We start from the raw sequence: 18789 nt of genomic DNA, 5'->3' as shown, positions 1-18789 counted from the left end.
GACCAAAGGGCTATTCCATACCATATGATGTCATGCCCACTATATAAACTGAGGGAGTTGGCTGGGGGGTAGCGATCGCTGCTTGGGGACTGGCTGGGCGTTGGTCGGCGGGTGGTGAGTGCTTGTATCCTTTTTTTTTTTTTTCCCTTTTTCCCTCCCTTGGGTTTTGTTCCTCTCTCTCTCTTGTTGTTTTCCTTCTCATTACAATTCATTATTATTATTACTATTATTTTGTTCCAATTATTAAACTGTTCTTATCTCAACCCAAGAGTTTTCTTACTTTTGCTCTTCTGATTCTCTCCCCCATCCCACCGGGGGGGGAGTGAGCGAGCGGCTGCATGGTGCTTAGCTGCCAGCTGGGGCTAAACCACGACATTTCTGTGTTTGGAAGTTGTTATATTCCAAGCTTTCTATGTTCCCCTCGGTGTGTATGACTTCTCTTGCTGGCAGTAGCAACATGTGAGCCCATCAGCATTCAGGTGATCTTTCTTGATATTTGGTAGTCAGCTGCAAGATACAAGGTTGAGGAGATACCTTTCTGATATACCTTTCTGGTTTTCCTCAGGTGGTGGTGACCCTTGGCGACCCAAATGTCACAGCCCCTTCCAGTTCTGTTGGGCTGACAAATATCACTGTTACGCCCATTACGACGGCAGCTGGAACCCAATTCACAAACCTCCAGCCGGTGGCTGTGGGCCATCTGACTGCACCTGAACGCCAGTTACAGCTGGACAACTCGATTCTCACCGTGACGTTTGACACTGTCAGTGGTTCCGCCATGCTGCACAACCGCCAAAATGACATTCAGATCCAGCCGCAGCCAGAGGCAGCCAATCCTCAGTCTGTGGCCCATTTTATAAACCTGACCACCTTGGTGAACTCCATTGCTCCTCTAGGGAACCAGATAACGGAACAGCATCCTCTGACATGGAGGTCAGTGCCTCAGACTGATGTCTTGCAGCCCCAGGCACAGCCAACGCAACAGCAGTCAGGACAGCAACAGGTTCAAACAGAGCAACAACAACAGATGTATAGCTACTAATTTATACTTTGAAAAGTTTTGAAATTGACAGTACTTAGAGACAAGAACACACAGACGTTTGGAATATTTCTAATAGGATTGTTTGCTGGATACCAAACAGAGATGGGAAAATGTTTATACAATGAAATGTAAGCTAAAATTGGCATAGCACCCTGCAACACCCTAATCTTGAGATTATCACAGTCTCTAGACCTTGCACTGTCTTAAAAAAAAGGAAAAAAACCTCACCATAAATTTAGCACCCCCTTGCAACTGTGTATTTTGTGCAGTAAGATTGAGATTTGACAGGAGCATCATAATACATCTTAACCAAAGCAGGGAAATCCTAAATATTACAGCACTGGTGATTTACAAAACCCTTTCAGCCATACCATGTCACTTCTTTCCAGTCTTGAAATTACATACGAAGACCTTGTTCACAGTGAGGTGGAATGTACTTGTGGTCAGCTGGTAGAGACTGAAATGTAAAGACACAAATGGGCAAAACAATAATTGTCTTGTTTTCTATCTTCTTTAGGTCTTGTATCTAACAACATTGGTAAAGTAGGTGGAGGTTGGGGCTTTGGGGTGGGGATGAGTATGGTGTGGAAGAAAATACACCGATTTCACAAAGTATTTCCATTTTAGTCATGGGAAAAACCGTGTACCCATAACACAGTGTTAGTGCTACTTGAATCAGATAGCTGGTCTAATACTAAAGCAACTTTTATGGTCTTCTAGTCAAGTTTGAATCAAACCAGTTAAGAACTGAAAAAAGAATGTGATAACAGTTTTATGTAATTTTTCAAAACTGCTCTTTCAATCTCGCTTTTAGCTAATAGGCCTGAAGAGCAATCAGTCCCCTTTGATCAAGTTCAGGATGTGAATTTTTTTCAATTAGTCTTCTTTCATCGTGTAATAAACATTTGAGAAAGCATTCTTTTTATATATATATACATATATATATATAGCCTTTGTACTTTACTGTGTGTTGCTGGTGAGTATTTGTGTGAAAAACACTGTTATCAATATGATACATTAATTTTTTCATCCCCATATTGCCCTTTCTCACAGAAATAATGTACGGATTCTATTCCTTCTGTTTCCAAAACTATTTCCAAAATTCATAGCCACACAAGATTGTGTGAAATGGAAGAAAAAAGAATGTCTGAAATATATTCTGCCACATGGAGGCAGTATGCCCTAGTGTATAATGGGCAAGGTTTGCATGACTATTGGCGATATAAATAGTGGGTTGGGTCAAATACATCATTGCTGATACTACACTTTCATTCTATTCTCCATACATTGATGTGCAGTCTGGACTTTTGCATGTCAAGAAGATAGTATCTTTCCCACAGAGAAAAAGCAGCTGATATCAAAAAGGAATAAACTAAAAAAAAATGTTGCTGCCTGGAATCCTGAAAGGCAAATCTGTCCTTCCAGCTATGGCTGAAGAACAAGGTCCTTTGGGGCAGCAGACTGAGCCGCAGAACCATGCTAAAGGTTTTTGCTGAGGATAAAGCAGCTGCTGTGTTTGACAGTGAAGATAGAGCGATGGTTGTAAAAATCCTGTCTGTGCCTATCGTATTTATGAAAATGTTCTATGTGTTAGCAAAAGTATGAGTAGGTATGACTTCAGCTTTGAAAGTCTGTATTAACATGGACTACTCGACCCCTAAAGGATGCCTTATAATCTTTACAACAAATTCTTCCAAAGTATAAAATGTCTGGATATTAAAATTAACCTCCAACGGTTTTCTTGGTGCCATTGCCGTGTCCAGAGGCTTGCTATGCTAGGCTCTGTGTAAAGCTTAGTTGCAACAGGACATGTATAGGAAAGGGGTTTCTGGTGAAAGGTTTTGTGTATCGGAGGAGCAGAACTACTTTTCTGTAAATGTCAACAAGCCTATAAAATGTCTGCACAGGAGGGACCTATATTTGATGGGACAAGGATACATATCAGAAAGAGAAAATATCTTTTACTGGCATGGGAAAGAGAATGTTTCATTCCCTAGCCCCCTAGTCTCCCTCAGATCCTTTTCGTACAACACTGTGAGATCCTGTAATTTTATTAGCCTCCAATATCTTGAGAAGTACAGTGTTATACCCCTCTATCACCTGGATTATTTCACCAGTGGCTTGAGCCAGTTAAGTTTCTCCTCAGCTGCCCTGTCCACAAATGCTTTCCCTTCACACCAAAACCTCTGGTCAAGAGGAAGCTAGGTGTTATTTATGAAATATGTTGTTTATGTACTTGAAAGTACTTGAACCTTTTTTCCCCCTGTGTTTAGTACCTAATTGGTAATGGCATGTTATCTTTTGGCAGGGTACTTTGGGAAAAAAAAAAAAAAAAGGGAAAGAAAGCAAATGCAGAGGTCCTAGGTCAAGCTGTTATGGTAAATAAAAGATGGCTAACATCTAAAAATAGCTATCTATGTGTATATATATATATATATATACACACGTGGAGGGTTACAGTGCTGCATATAGAGTTTCTACAAGATCAGGGTTTTATTTAGACATATGTAAATGGTGATTAAGCTTTTAAGAGGGGAAGAAGAGGTTTTTTGCCTTAGCTGCAGAGTGAGTACATCTGCTCTATGTTAATACTACTGATAGTAGCATTCATGATGCATTGAATCAACCTGAGTAATTTTAACATGTAATTGCCTATTTGATAAGAATTGCGTATGGAGGTAATCGACCATTACAGAAACCTCTCTGACTTCACAAAACCTCTTTATCCTAACATGATCCTCTGGTATTCTGCCCTCCTAATGCTGCTGAGCATCCCTCCCACACTAACTGGCCTGCATAATTCCATCCAGGCAAGTTAGCATCTTACCTTTCTGATAATGACTGATTCTAGCTGATTTAAAAAGGAATGATCGCACAATAAATGCTTGCATGTTGGTGGTCACAGAGAAAAGAAATGTCTCTCTTCAGTCTCTCAGTATCTCCAAAATAATAGAATCGTAGAACAGCCCAGGTTGGAAGGGACCTTGAAAGATCATCTGGTCCAGCCCTTTTTGGGAAGGGGAGCCTAGATGAGATTATCTAGCACCCTATCCAATTGCATCTTTAAAACCTCCAGTGACAGGGACTCTAGCATGTCCCTGGGGAGGTTGTTCCAGTGAATGGTTGTTCTTACTGTAAAAATTATCTTAAATATTCTTCTGCTTCAGGAGGAAAAAATATAACCACTGGAAAGGCTTTGACTAGGCCAGGCAATAGAAAGTTCTCTAAAAGCTCATCTTCCCAGAGCACTTGTTTTAGAAATGATCTTGACTTTCCCTGCAACCATTGCTATGGTACTTCATCATCTCTCAGCGTGATTTTATTATTAATACTGTTATTAACATCCTTATGAGTACACAACTGTGTCTTGGGTGTGCTGCAACATGAAACGTGTCAAAACAAATTATTTTGTTTGGAGACATTGGAAATTGATGCCTTTTCAGACAGAGCTTACCTTGGACAAGTAGTGGCTGCCAGCAGCTCTCCCAACTAAGCTTTTTTCAGATGAATACCAAAGTTATACTGATGCTGTTTCAAACTGCACAAGAAATAAAACTACATAAGGGATGTGCAATCTAAATTTCCTTTGCCAATTTGTTACTAGCCTTTTCAGCTATAGGCGAAGGTTATTGTTTTCCGCCATGTGTTGGAGATTTTGCATAACAACTGTTCAGTAACGAACTGGAATTACTTTGAGCCAAAGGAGTGATGTTGTGTAGTGTTCTGTGTATTGTCATTGTTTATTGCTAAGACTATTATTTAATTGAATGCTCTCTGTGGCACATGGGCTCTGAAGTAAAGGAGCATCAAGGTACAGAACCCTTTCTCTACCAGTGTTGTTCTTTTCTGTTCCTTAATCAATCCATCAAACATTTTTTTTCTTCAAATCACATAGGCTTGCTTCAAAGGCAATAAGCTTTATCATTATCTCATAGAACTTTGTGCATCCCACAACATACAGAAACATGGGGTAGCATTCTAAAATATTTATTCTGTAGCTTGTTACTGGGTAACAACAGAAAGCAGAGGAGATTGAGTCTTTCTTGGCTATGGTCTGTGGTGAGTTCTCTCAGGAAAACCTACTGCATCAAGTGCTATTACGCTCTCTAAAATTAAAATTTTCTTTTTAGATGTGTCAGTATGAAAAATGAGTATTTTTGCGGAAACCTACCAGTCAGTCTCCTGTCAGTCTAACCAGCTACGTTTCTGTACCTTTTTATTGTTCCACAAGTTGTTGGAAGTTAACAGCCAGGTAACAGTTGAATTTATTTCTAGAACTGAATTTTCTGACAGTTTGTCACAGTGATTTGCTAGTGTTCTGCATACATAAAGATACCTGAGTGTCTCATCTTGAAAACTAGGAATGGAAAAAATACCATACATCCAAATGACAGTCATATAAAAACTATAGGTACTTCATGAAAATGGGTAGGGCAAATAGCTTTGTTAGTATTGCTTTGTGAATCCTTGCTCAGTAATGAGATTTCCTTGGTGCTATTTAAAGTAATAATAATGTCACTGCTTCTAATTACTTTTGGCCTCACATTTATTATTGATATAGGCATACCTGCTGGAAAATCTTTAACCCTTTGTATTTTTGGCATGCCTTTTCACGGTGATTGTGTTGTTGGCCTCATCTGGTGTAAAGGGAGAAGGAAACATACTGGAGGAGGATACTGCTGATCCACACCACGATGCACAGCAAAGCTCTGCTCGAAGTAGTTTTGGAGACAGGCTGTGCAGCTGAGTGACTTGCGTCTGTGAGATTAGTTACCAAGGTCTGTTTTCACATACGGGCTTTTGCCCTATAGCAAACCCAAAGTGTCATGTTGGCAACAGGAGAAAGGAAAAAAGTATTTCCATCATGTTTGTCCTCAACTCATCTTAGAGTGATTGTTCTTCAGTGCTGAGATGCTACTATGTTATTTGCACTGTATATGGCAAGAAGCCATTACATTTTCTTGATTAAAAATGTTGGAACACTGTAAAAAGCCACAGGTACTTCACCATACAGTATAACCATGGGTGGAAAATATGTTTCTTGCCCTAAAATGGTTTTAAAAAGCTGTTCTGGATTTATCTTCCCTCCTGGGTGCTAAAGTGCTGTTCTGCATGTGTACTGCTGCCAGCTACAAGGCACACAGTTCAGTTCGGACTGGAATTTGGTATAGAGAGCCCCTGCAGTACAGCCTAATGATGGCTGACAGGTTGGGTCGCTTTTCTAGAGAGTCCAAGCTCACTGGTGCTAAATGTAAATTCCCAACAGCTGAGCTGAAAGGGGCAGAAAGGGTCTGTTTTGAGAGTGGCAGGGAAGGTGAGACTTGTCCGGGAGACTCCAGTCTCGCCTCTGGAGTCAGGATTTCATCAATATTTGTTGTGTAATGCTATTCTCTTTCCACCTTATCCGTGAGCTGTTTTGACCAGTTACAGTGCCTGGTTAGTTGCTAATACTTTTGAAAAGTGGTTATTAGTTGCAATGGCTGTGAGAGCAGCTGATGCCAAAAGCAATTAAAACTACTGAGTTTGGGGATTTATTTCACCTAAAGCAAAGGTTTTAAGTTCGAATGTCTTTTTGCTGTCAGTTGAGTCCTTTCCTTTATTTTTCTGTTTACTTAGAGATTTTAATTCTAAAAAGTTTTTAAGGTGTTCAGTAAACATAGCAAAAATGTAAATGGCTACAAAAAAAGAAGCGTAGTAATGGCAGAATGAGGAGTTAAAATTGGGAGAAACTAATGATACTAATTTTCTACAGATTTCCGCCCTTCTCCTACCCACGTGGGTCTGAGGTTCTTGCTGTGACACTAGCTCAAGGAAGGAGACGGCACATGCTCTGGCTCGTTTGCCAGAACTACTCATGTAGGGATTGACACGCTGGGTGCTGTTAATGAGAGCAGATACCAGCCGAGTCCTGCCATCCTTCCCCTCAAGCCACGTGCTCATTTCAGTATCTCTTCCCGACACAGCTGGCTGTTTTCACAGAGCTCACAGGAACGTGAGTGTGTCTGAGACTTGTACCTCTGACATGTAGTGAACGTCAAGAAACAGATTCAAAACTGAGGAGAAAGAGAGACCTGAGAGCTGAGAGGCAATGAAATACATTGGAAGTGCAGCTAAAAAAAAAAGCTGGGAGAGCACATACTTAGCCTGCTGTACCAAACCATATGGTAAGTTGCGGTGGATGCAGTGCTGTTAACTGAATATTAGTGATTATTGTGTTCAGATGCTTTTTTCTAGCAGAACCTGTATTCTGTTACTTGTATAGGGGAAAGTGTGTGTTCAGTTTACCATAAATTAAATTAAAACGTAAAACGTGCTCAGTGTGTTATATGCAGCAACATGCAGAAACCAAAGGGTAAGATGCTCAAATGATAAGAGAATGAAGCAGGTCCATGTTTCATCACTTCTGGGAAGAGTAAAAGCAAGGTTGTGGGCAGCGTTTTCTCAAGAGCGACTGTCCTTTCTCATGCACAGAATAGACCTGCTCTCTTGTGTACGTGATACCTGCAATGCAAGGCAGACACAGGCATGCCATCGAGGGGATGACACTGGAATAGAGAGGGGTGTTTTACAATTAAAAATGAAAAAAAAAAATCAAATCAGCTCATTAAAGGACAGAGTGGGGAAGCTCTAACCCCAGTTCCTTGTTGTGCCAAGGCGAGGGAGATAGAAGAGAATGGCTCTCAATCTGTTACGCTGGCTGTGTTGTGGGTAGGTAAAAAATAAATCAGCTGCATGTGTGAGCTCCTCTTCCCTTCTCTCCACACCCATGCTTGTGCTAAGACCCTAGTCTGAGCTTTCAAAAGAATAAATACCTTTGTCTGACTGATGTACAGATGGCACTTGTGCCCAAGGGCCCTAGTTATCATACAGAATTCAGGATTGGTTTTCAAAGTAAATATGGGTACATAGGTTGGGGGTATTTGGGCAGGAGCAGGTTCTTTTTGGGGGTGTGTATGTCTTTAAAAGTAAAGAAAAGTTGCTTTGTTGCCCTCCTGTGAAGTCCATGCTGACGCAAACAAGATTCTTGCTGAAGAGACAGTGGAATCAGTGACAAAGCACCGCTTTTAAAGATGCAAAAGAGAAGAGCTTGGATTGCATAATCAAAGAGAAAAATGAGAAACTTTGTCCTGAAGGCAAATGCACCTACTTCTCATTCACCCTCCTCCCTTTTCCACTACTTTTTTTCCCATGAAATACATGCAAATCCCAACATGCACTAAGTTTTCCTCCAGGCATGATATACTTGTGTGGTTATTTAAGTAAGAAGTGGGTTGAATAGAGATATGAGGTGTTCCTGGCAGAACAGTCTTGGAAAAGAGTGCTCTATTTACTGCTGTTGTTTTAAAGTAATCCGGTCACCTCTGAGAGCATTTCTAGTCAGTAAAGGGATAGCTGTCATTCTAATTATACAGCATACGCATTTCCTTCTTAATTTACTTTGTCTTCTCGCAGTATAGCCAGTATTTCTGAGTCTACCTACTTTAAAAAGTGTCTAGAAATTAAGTGTAAGCATTTTATCAAAATGAAGAGTGGTTTAAGAAGTAATTCGAGTAGAGCAAGAACTTGCTGTAATCAATTAATGCTTGCAAAAAAATCACAAATTGTGGTTGCACAGGACACTTATCAGAGTCCGGAAGCAGTAACTGAATGTGTGTGGTCTCCTACACTTGACTACAAAGACTTCCAGCTCTCAGTGGCATGCATTGCCAGCTAATACACTCTTACCTTTAAAGGTGCCTGTGTTTGGTGTGAAGGATATTGAAAACGGTGGGGGTTAGTCTAAACGGCACTATAAATGGGAGAATTAGAGGGCGGGCGGTGGTGAGTGGGATTCTTCAGCGGTAGCTACAACAACAGTCATAGGAAGATGTGTTTTAACCACCCTAAATGCCTTTGCAGCCCCTTGCCTGCTTCCCTTCTCCTCTGGACGTTCGCCTCCCACCAGCAGCTGCTCCATCCCTGCTCGTGAGCTGGCAGTTCAGCCTGGGCTCCGGCACTAGAAATGGCGAGACATGCCACTGTCCACCTCCGAGGCCGTCTGAAATTGCGGGACTTCATGAGCTGCGGGGACTCGTTAGCCTGCATCACAAAAGGAAGCAAAAACGGATCGAGTCCAGTGAAGGCACGTCCCCACACACCCAGCCGCCCGCACCAGGCAGGTGCGCGGACCTGCCCGCACAGCCCCGGCCACACGCGGGGCACCCCGCGGGTTTGGGAAACATCTTAAGGGGGGGAAGGTTTGAAATGAGGGAAATAAACCTCTGGGGCTGCCTCCGCACAGTGCGCTGGGGTAAGCTGGGGACAGATCACCGCCGCGGCCGTTAACGACCGGCGGGCCGCACACGCGCACTGACTCTGGCCTCAGGTAAAACCACGGGCTTTATCACCGCGGGGCAACCCACGGCTCCACCCGCAGAAGGGGAGCGCGGTGGAAACGCGGAGCTCGGCAACGAGGCCGACAGGCGCCGAAGGCCTGGCTCAGCCACCGCTCCGCCGTCGCTTGGAGAAGGACGGCAGCGACCCTAGCGCGCCCGTTTCCTCCGCGCTGTGAGGGGAGAGCGCCACCAGCCCCCCCCGCTGGTCACGGCTTCTGCGCATGCGCGCCCCTGCGGCTGGCGCAGGTGCGCGGTCTCACCTGTCTCGCTCTGCAGCGTCCCCTCCGTTCCCCGTTCCCGCCCCGGGGCCGGTTAGTGCCGTTGGTCAGGCGTGTGGAGAGCCTCTCTGCCCGGGGAGGGCTGGCTTTCCCGCCCGCCCCCCCGCCGTAAGCATCTAAGGGCGGCTGAGGTGGGGGCTTAGAGACAGTGGGGGGGTCTGTAGGCGGTTGAGGTGGGGTGTAGAGACAACGGGGGGGGGGCGGGCTGTGGGCGGCTGAGGTGAGTCGTAGAGACAGCGGGAGAAAGAGGGAGGCGCTGAGGGTCCGTGTCGTTATGGACGGGAGGATTTCAAGGTCACTCCCAGTTTTCCTTCTGGTCGTTTTTCCCTCTAGTCTAGTCTGCTTGTTAGGATATTGTGGATACCGGCACTGGTCAATTAGAATAATTATAACCTGAAATATTTTGTTCCAGTAGTATTAATACTGTGTCTGGAATAGCTTTAATGAAGTACTTGGCAATGGATTATTTAATGTGTAGCATAAATGGTAGTCGTCTTACTTTTCAGTCTGTCTTTAGGGTCGCCAGCATTTCCTGCTTCAGGTCAGTAAGATGGGGCATTGGTGAAATAAAAGGGTTGGTTGTAGCAGTTTAGATTAAACTGTTACAATGTGAGAAGAGTCCCACTTGCAACATAAGATGGTCAGTTCTCTCAGAAGCTTTCTGGTGATTAACTTGCCCGTGGGGGAATGCTTCCAAATTGGTATTTTTAGTAGTCGGAAGTAGAAAGATCCTGCCAGTTATGTTGACAGTGTCTGCTTAACACCATTGAGTTGGCATACTGATTTGTGCGTGCTTTTCCACTCGCACACTTTTTTTTTACTCCAGTATTATGTCAGTGCCTGACTGTTTTAGTCAATAGTCAGTAAGAGCATCAGGGAAGACACGGTCAGACTTTTGTACTGATGCTTTAGGGTATTGGACAGAGTTTGTCTTCCAGATCTGTATGTGTTGATGAGAAAATGAAGACCTCCTCCTAGCTGCTTGTTACCATCCTCCTTCCAAAGTCTGCTGCTGATTGAGATCTATCAGCTGATCTGCTTGGAGGCTGTTTAAACTCTTAAAACTAATTCAGATTGCTGGGAATAATGTAAGTTAGGGAGTGGTCCTCTGAGCAGCTGAACTGGCAGATCTTTGAAGCTAGTAACCCAGGGAAGAGTAGGAGAGTGGAAAACCACTGAGAACAGGCCAGTAGTTTTTAATAAAATTTGCTATTGTTATATCTGTTCAGAGTCATGAAAAAACAGTGGAACTATTTCTCCTTGGTTTATATTCCTGTTGCTTCCTTTATACTGATACAAACATGCATCCAGTTGAGCAGAAAACTGATTTAGCTATCTGTCTATCATTCCCCCCAAGAATTAGCTTTCAGTTGGATCAGTTTTCTCATCAGTTTAGTGGCTGGCTGTGCCAATTCCAGAGCTGGATCTTGAGAAGAACAAGAAGGGGCGGATGGAACCAGCCCTGTTTAGCGGGAGCCCACACTGATGTCAGGCTAAAGTGACTGTGGAATTGCACTCTTGGTAATGGTTACTTTGGCTTTCTATGTGGAAAGAGGTCTTACAGTACTGTCGTGGAGTTAAATTACAACGAAGGCATCCTCAGCAAATATTTGGGATGGTGATCATAGGACTCTTACTGCATGGTTGTAATGAAAATGTTACAACTTGTGGCTTCTGGCAAGGTGTAAATGTTTGCAAAATATGGCCTTAGATTCTTAAAATAATGTATCTAGTAATTAAAAAAAAAAAAGAAACAAATGAAAAAAAGAAATGTTCATGTCATCTAGGAGCCTGCTATATTTACAAGAGAAACTTTCAGAAATGTACTATGATAACTAAAACTTCTCTGTACTTCTAAAAATTTTAGGCAATGGCCCCCAGAAGCAAATTTAAGAATGCTGAATTGATATTATCATGTGAATGGAAAGAATGCTGCTTTGTAGGGAAAACCATGGAGGAATTTTGTAATCATATTGCGGAACACTTGGAAGAATACCTACAGCACCCCCTGGAAACAGCAGGTCATTTATGTCTCGTCTGTCACACAGATCACATTGCAGTTTGGAAGATTATTCCTAGCCTAGGAAATAATGCTGACTTCAGTTCACCTACATCATGAATGTTCATAGCTTTTCTAAGGTCCAGCTGCATGAAGCCCTTAGACAAGGGCTTATATCTGCTTTTTGCTTTGTATCTGATTGTCCTGGATATTTGCTTGTATTGATAGCTATTACTAATATGGAAAGAGACTGGAGAGGTGATGTTATGAGAACTTCTGCTGAGGATTTTTTTTTCTAAGATTAGGGCCTCAGCAGGTGCAATTGTCTAAAACAGATTTTAGCAAATTGTTTTTGAATGGCAGAGTTCTTCCCTTTCAGGGACCTGGCCTGCTGCTTAAGAATTCTAAGTTTAAAGTAGCACTTCTATGAATCTTTATAGAAAAATGGAAACTTTTATTGTTTGTATGGTATTTGCCTTATTTGGATACATACACTGGTGTTATTTTATGATGGGTACTGTATTTTACATCTTTGTAATAGTATTAAATGTACTTAAAAGGAAAAACAAAAAAATCTGATTCTGCAGAAAATTATAGGCAGTCTCTGTGGATGTAATAGCAATAATATACTAGACTTTTTAATATAGCTATTTTGGCTCTTGTGTATCCTGCTCTTTATTCTTAACACTGTAATCAAGTATAATTACAGGTGTAGACATTTTAATTAAAGGTGAATGAGTTTTAATTAAAGGTGAAAAAAGTAGAATTGTACCAACATTAACAATGTCTCTGTGACCTAAGCTGGAAAGTGTCATAGTATATACCTAAGAAAATACTTATTTTTACAAAATTTTCCTGTTGAATCTACAAAGTGCCTTTCTGCAAAAAGGTGTGTTTTAAGGTACAAAGCACTCTAGTATTGCTGCAGTTGTGAGACAGTGGAAAATCTGTTTGCCACAGAGATTTGCAAGTTTTATCTAGTGCATTATCAGTAGATAGCAATTACCAGCTTCTCTGCTAAGGTTACTTACAGATTGTGAAGTTCCTACAAATGTAAGTACTATTGGCATTCTCACTGTTGTGGCACATGGTTGCAGATTTCATGCAGTGTTCTGTAAAATGTTACTTCTTTCTTGTGTTTAGAGCAGTACTGGTGCTGGTGGAGAAGTTGTGAATTTGGGGCGAAAGATCCCAGAGAGCTGATAACACATGTCAATTTTCACAGTTACCACACCAAACTGAAATTCATAGGCTCTCAGTTACGGGCATTGCACCACGATTTGCCAGTGTGTTTGCAGAACAGCCGTAGCTGGCATCAGTTACCAAAGACTTCGGAGGAGTTTGTTTGCCATTGGGAGAATTGTGATGTAAGTGAAATACATTGAGACATTGCTCTTTTTTTTTCCTTTCCTAGCTTTACGTCAGCATTCTTTGGATTTGACTCACTATTGGGAATTTTTGCTCAATCTTACCTCTGAACAATGTTTCCCACTATCTTTGTAAGCAATACATGATAACTATTATGGTAGCATTCACAAAAATGTAAACAACATATTTGCACAGCATCTGCGACCCCGAATTCAAATTTTCTTTCTTTTTGTGGTGGCTAAAATGATCTTTTTGACAAAGATGCAACTTCTCTTGTGTTTTAAGAGCATATATGCAAAACTTTAATATAGCCAGTTTAATGATAAATTAATGAACTTGGTAGTTTGTAGACAGGTCCAGAGTGTTTATTGTTTGTCTGAAGAAAGGCAACAGAATATCTGATGTTTCCTTGGTCAGTTGGAAACGTTTTTTTGGTTGTTGTTTTTTGGGGGTTTTTTTTGATTGTGTTTTTTTTACTGGGACAGAAATCAGACATTTGCAACAGGCTGTTCATGTAAGTCTGATGTCCAAATGTGGCCAAGATTGGTTTCAACTAAAAATGGTTTGTATCTTGACCACTTTTTGGTGTCCTGTATTAGATAAAATCATTATCCATTCAGTTTCGACTGTGCTATTTCTGCATCAAGTAAACCAAGATGATTAGCAGTTGCTATCTTTTTTTGACAATGTTAACATAAATAGTGCTGCCTATAAATTTTTTTTTCTGCTTCTTGGAGGTGTTCATTCCTGCTCAGAAGTGGCTTCATATTGATAAGACATTACAGGGAAGCACTTCCTCTGTCACTGTTGGCCTCAGAACCTCAGTTGTTATTTATGGCTAGTGAGCATTACCTTTGCATCCACAAGCGTGATGCCTTGCAGATGACATTTTCTTTCTTCATTTGAGTTAAATGATATAACTGAAAACAAATAAAATATTGGTGAAGAAGAAACAACTGAAATGCGTTGTACTGTGGAAATCAGAAAAACTGTAAAACTAAACAGTTTTGCAAACCTCATATGGACAAATCTGATGTAGGTTTAGTAATGTTGAACTACAAATCACAACAAAAACTTTGTTTTTTAAAGGCCTTTGATACTTTTTTCCTTATGTTTCTCTAGGCCTTTCAGTGATTTGTGGGTTATCACTCCAAAATCCTAGTTCTCTATTATCTATGACTTTTTCAGATCAAAGTTGTGACAAAATTAATTAATGACATAAACTATGCTTTTTGAGGTTATAAACAAACACTAATGAGGATGAAAGTATTTCCATGCAAGGGAATGTCAGACTGGTGGTGTTTTACATAGGTCTTGTATCCCTCACATGCATCACATTGTTGAATTAGAATCAGTGTGATGTTTGAGTAAATATACTGCAGTGATGGAGTGAAATTACTTTTGTTTTCCAATGGTGGTTATAGCCCATGCTTTGTTTTGCTAACCTTTTCCTTACTAGGTCTAAAGTTATTTCCAGTTCCCTCTTAACATTTCAGCTTACAAATTGTTTGTGCCATACCATATATAAAAGGTGAGTGCCGCCTCATCTGTATGTTATTACTGGACAGAATGTCTAGAAATATCCATTTGGCTCTTTTGGCTCTGAATTTAGAATATCTATATTCATATAATGCTTTGATACCTCTCTTTTCATTAATTTTTCTTTAGATGAAATAAGGAATGACAAAAATCTGAGAGTGAGGTTTCTAGAGAGAGGTAATTCTGTTGTTGAGTCAATCTGTGAGAAACTACATCTCTGTAAAGAAAGGCTTTTATTTACTAGTGGATTAAGCATGGAAGTACCCCATTCTCTTCTTTTTAAAGTTTTAGCCTAAACATATAATACAGAGCATTATTTATGATAACTTTTGATTGTTTGCATAGTTTGATTACAAACTATTGTTACAAACAAATCTTATTGCCATTGTGTCTCATAGCTTATAGTATGAGACATATATATTTCTTACAGTAGTTATTTTTGTTATTAACGCTTTTTAATACATACCAATCAGTCTTTAATCACATACTGCTATGATTGGCCGATTTATTTTAAAAATGAAGAGGTTCAGGAAATCTTCAAAGCCCTCAGAATTTGATTTTGCTGCATCTGTCAGTAAGCACAGTCTTTTGAAAAACATGCTCAAAAAACAGAGGAAAAATCTTTCCATTAATTGATTTCATGTTCCATTTTTCTTTTATGTAAGTGGGCAGTTTTGGCTGATGGAGTACTTTAGTCCATAGCATTTTGCTAAATCTTTTTATACGTGTTTTTTCAAGTTCAAACTATGTTGTGAATTTTATTAATTAAAAGAATGTTTCCCAACTTAGTAGGCAGGCTAGACTAGACCCAGGAGGTGGGGTAGGGCACACTGCGAAAGAGGAGAACTTTGAGGGCAGGGAAAACTGCTTACCTTTCCCACCCTCCTGCAAATATGTTCCCACAGTTATGAATATAATTCTCTTTGAAAATCACCCATACAGCTTCCCCCAACTCTTGTGGTGCCTCCTACTGTGTCAGATTCAGTTTCCCCAAAGGTAAAGCTTCTGACTCGGGCAACAGCCCCAAAAACTTCTCTCCTTTCCTCTCCTATTTACATAGAAAGAAATATTGAAAAAAAGTTCCAGCAAAACACTTAAAGAGATGGTGCCAACAAATTAAAATGGGATTAACACCCATATGGTTACTCTGATTAAGAGGTGAAGAGGCTTTCGATCACTGTCTAGCTCAATACTTTTAGTTGATTCACCTTAATATGCCTGTTTTCATATACACTTGGATCTCTCAGATCATGTTTCAAGCCCTTCAGAGGAAATAAGGGCTTGTCTCCCTGAGGGAGCTATTGTGAAATACATTGGAGTATGAATTTGAAATGCAGCAGTTTGCCTGCGTTAACTCCTCGTGTGAATGCTCTGTTCTGCACACCGAATGCCTAGCAGCTTAGTTTAATCCACTCTACTAAGATTAGGATGATTAAAAACAGATAACACTAAATAAATAGGTTTTTTCACTTATATATTTTTCTTTTAAAAACAAAACAACACTGTTTAGATTTGAATCAACTGTACATTATCAGCAGTGGCAATATCCGTCTAAGGAGTTTCACCTGTTTTCCATTTCCTCTCCCCAGTGTTTTGATTTGGTTGAAAGCCAGATCAATTCCTTGTACCAATTCAATGTGTAGCCTTAGAAAATTGTGCCAGTGCAACAGAGAGTTTAAGGGGTTAAGTTATTGGGAAATGAGGGGAACACTTTGAATTGCGACTGGTGACGGTATGCAGTTGAATGACACCCTGTGTTACTTGAAGAAAATGCAATATGCAGTCTACTTTCACTCTGCAGGCGTGGATTTTTGTAGAGTGAGGCAGAGGCTAATTAAGATTTAGTCCCCCTTGTCACATAAGTACTGACTCGTGGAGTGCTGTGTCCATAACACCTAATTCAGTTTAACTATTGTGTAGCCTTCCCATTTCTGTTGGAATTACCTGCACTGCCCTCACAGCCTTCTTGTGAGAAGGACCAGGTAGAAGTGAAGGGAGACGAGAAGGTAAAAAAAATACCAAAGAAATAAATAAACAGAAATATATTAACAGACGCATCCCTGCCCCAAAGAATGGGTAGCGTTCACTCAATTAGTCCAGACAGACTTTTCAACTACTAGATGGTAGGTAAAAATTCAGGACCTGGTTTGTGTGGTGGATACTGCAGAATGTTCTACATTTTTGTAGTTGATGTAATTGTCTCTGTGTTGGGGTGAGTTAATTAAATGTTACTGCAATATTTACTGGTGTCGGTTTGGTTTCTAAAAACACTTAATTCTATGTTCCTGTCAGTTGATTTCCTGCCAAAACTATCTTGTCTTCTCCATGCTTCTATTTTGTTTTTAGGTTACCTCTAATAACCCAGTGTGGTTTTATCAACATGTTGCTATTCATGCCTATGCTACTGAGGAAGAAACTGTTACAGATCAGAAGAAAGCTGTTTATTGTCACTGGAAAGGTAGTTCATATAAAACCCCCTCTATTTCAAAGAGTATTTCACTGCAGTGTTTCTTATGAAATTCCCTTAGTGCTACATATTGCATAGGAACTTGTGAGAGATCTTCAGATATTTTTTTCATCTGTCTTAAATAGTTGCAGAAACATTTCTATTTTACAGGCACCATGATTTAAGTAGAATATTTCCTATCATCCATGGGGTTGAACACCCTCAACTCCCAATTAGTCTAAGTTGAGAATTGCCAGTACTGAACAGGGTTGGGTTTCCTCATAATTCTGCCTGTGGTTGATAGTTCATATACCATTCAAACAGGCTTGTCACTTGTATTCTATCACTCAGGATCAGGGCTGTCTCTCTCACAATCAGCTTTCATAGTGAGCTTACTCTTTGCTTTCCCTTATCTGTTCCCTTCAAATCAGAGGAAGCACACTTATTGCCATCCTAGTTTTTCTCAACTCTGTGGTGAGAAAGAGCAGTTTTAATGCATTCTTTATATTGATAGCTACCTCTTCTGTTAAAATTATTGTCATGGCTTCAAACGTGATGTTCTGCCCTTGGCTGTATTGTAGAAGCCACATTCCATTGACAGTCTTTCATAGCAGATGCCTTGATTGTTTGAGTAAGGGCTAAACTATGGACTGCCATTTGATGTGCATGCCATTCAGCTCCAGACCTACAAAATGTATGAGCAGAACCTCTCCAGAAGAAAAGACTTTCTGCTGAAGAATAATGAGACAACTTGTGGGACTCTGGTCCTGAAACAGATCATACTGTGCTTGCTTTAAATCAGTCAGTTTGGCTATGTCTTGTAAAATGTGTCAATAAAGTCCAGGATTGTTTGGAATCCTCTTGGTGAACCCCCTCATATATGTGTCTTTTCGATTTATGGGTTAAGGTTACTTTTTGGGTTAACTATTCACTGCAATGATGACAAAATCCTGTCAGCAGATGTAAGGCGACATCATTTTGTTCCTTTTCCCTGTTGAGATTAGCTGACAGATGCACTGTTTTTTGGCTGGGGAACTCACTCCAGTGACCTGATAGTGTAGAATCTGTAAGCCTTAGAGGAACAAAAATCACACATCGGTGTGATCATAGCTTTAGAAAATATAGCCCATTAGGACAGGTGAAGGGACTCCTCGGACTGTATAGCCTAACTAACAGAATGGGGAAAAGGGAAATGCAGAAGAAAAGGAATACGGTATGTCTTCAAATATGTTTAAGAAATGCCCTGCTGTTAGGAACAGTGAAATCATCTGTTCTCCATGTCTGTGCTAGAAAGGATGAGAAGTAACGCGCTTCAGTTGTAACAAGAGAGGTGCAAGTTGTAAGTTAGGAAAGCCATTTTAATAGGGTATTTTAAAATACTGTAGCAGTTGCCTGTTGAAATTATGGAGGTTGTCTATCACTGGGGAACTGAGAAGACCTCTTTTGAGACCAAGGTATAAGATCCTGCCTTGGAACAAAAGAATAAGTCCTGGGTTTTACAGGGTCTGTTGTAGTCTGTGATCTTGACATTCAGGGTGGTGCTATACACTTGAAAGTGACATGCAGAATCATAATGTCCAGGCAGTGAAAGACAACTTTTCATTCACACCCCTAAACTTAACAAGCGAGCACAGGCTGGTAAGGTCTCATCTCTGTGAGGAAGCAGTTGTCATGTAACTGGGACAACAGACAGAAAGTGATCAGTCTTTTCCAGGGACCTTCAGTATACTAGCTGGTGTCTC

At 40.7% G+C, this 18789-nt stretch overlaps 1 protein-coding gene across 10 annotated transcripts in view; it reads left to right on the top strand.

The window, feature by feature from the left end:
- PRDM15 (PR/SET domain 15) overlaps positions 1-7405 on the top strand; it is a 43185-nt gene extending 35780 nt beyond the window's left edge. For 4 of the 10 annotated variants that reach the window (XM_075519043.1, XM_075519070.1, XM_075519033.1 and 1 more), the window contains exon 26: positions 566-7404. In XM_075519043.1, coding sequence (XP_075375158.1) covers positions 566-1042 — 477 coding nt within the window. In that variant the 3' untranslated portion in view covers positions 1043-7404. Of the gene's footprint in view, positions 1-565 lie in introns of all 10 variants that reach the window. The other 6 variants (XM_075518997.1, XM_075519014.1, XM_075519025.1 and 3 more) reach the window with 2 other exon arrangements.
- Positions 7406-18789: the final 11384 nt, after the last annotated feature.

Source organism: Mycteria americana, chromosome 1 (genome assembly GCF_035582795.1).
Source record: "Mycteria americana isolate JAX WOST 10 ecotype Jacksonville Zoo and Gardens chromosome 1, USCA_MyAme_1.0, whole genome shotgun sequence".
Lineage (NCBI taxonomy): Eukaryota > Metazoa > Chordata > Aves > Ciconiiformes > Ciconiidae > Mycteria > Mycteria americana.
This window is presented reverse-complemented; position numbering and strand designations above follow the sequence as displayed.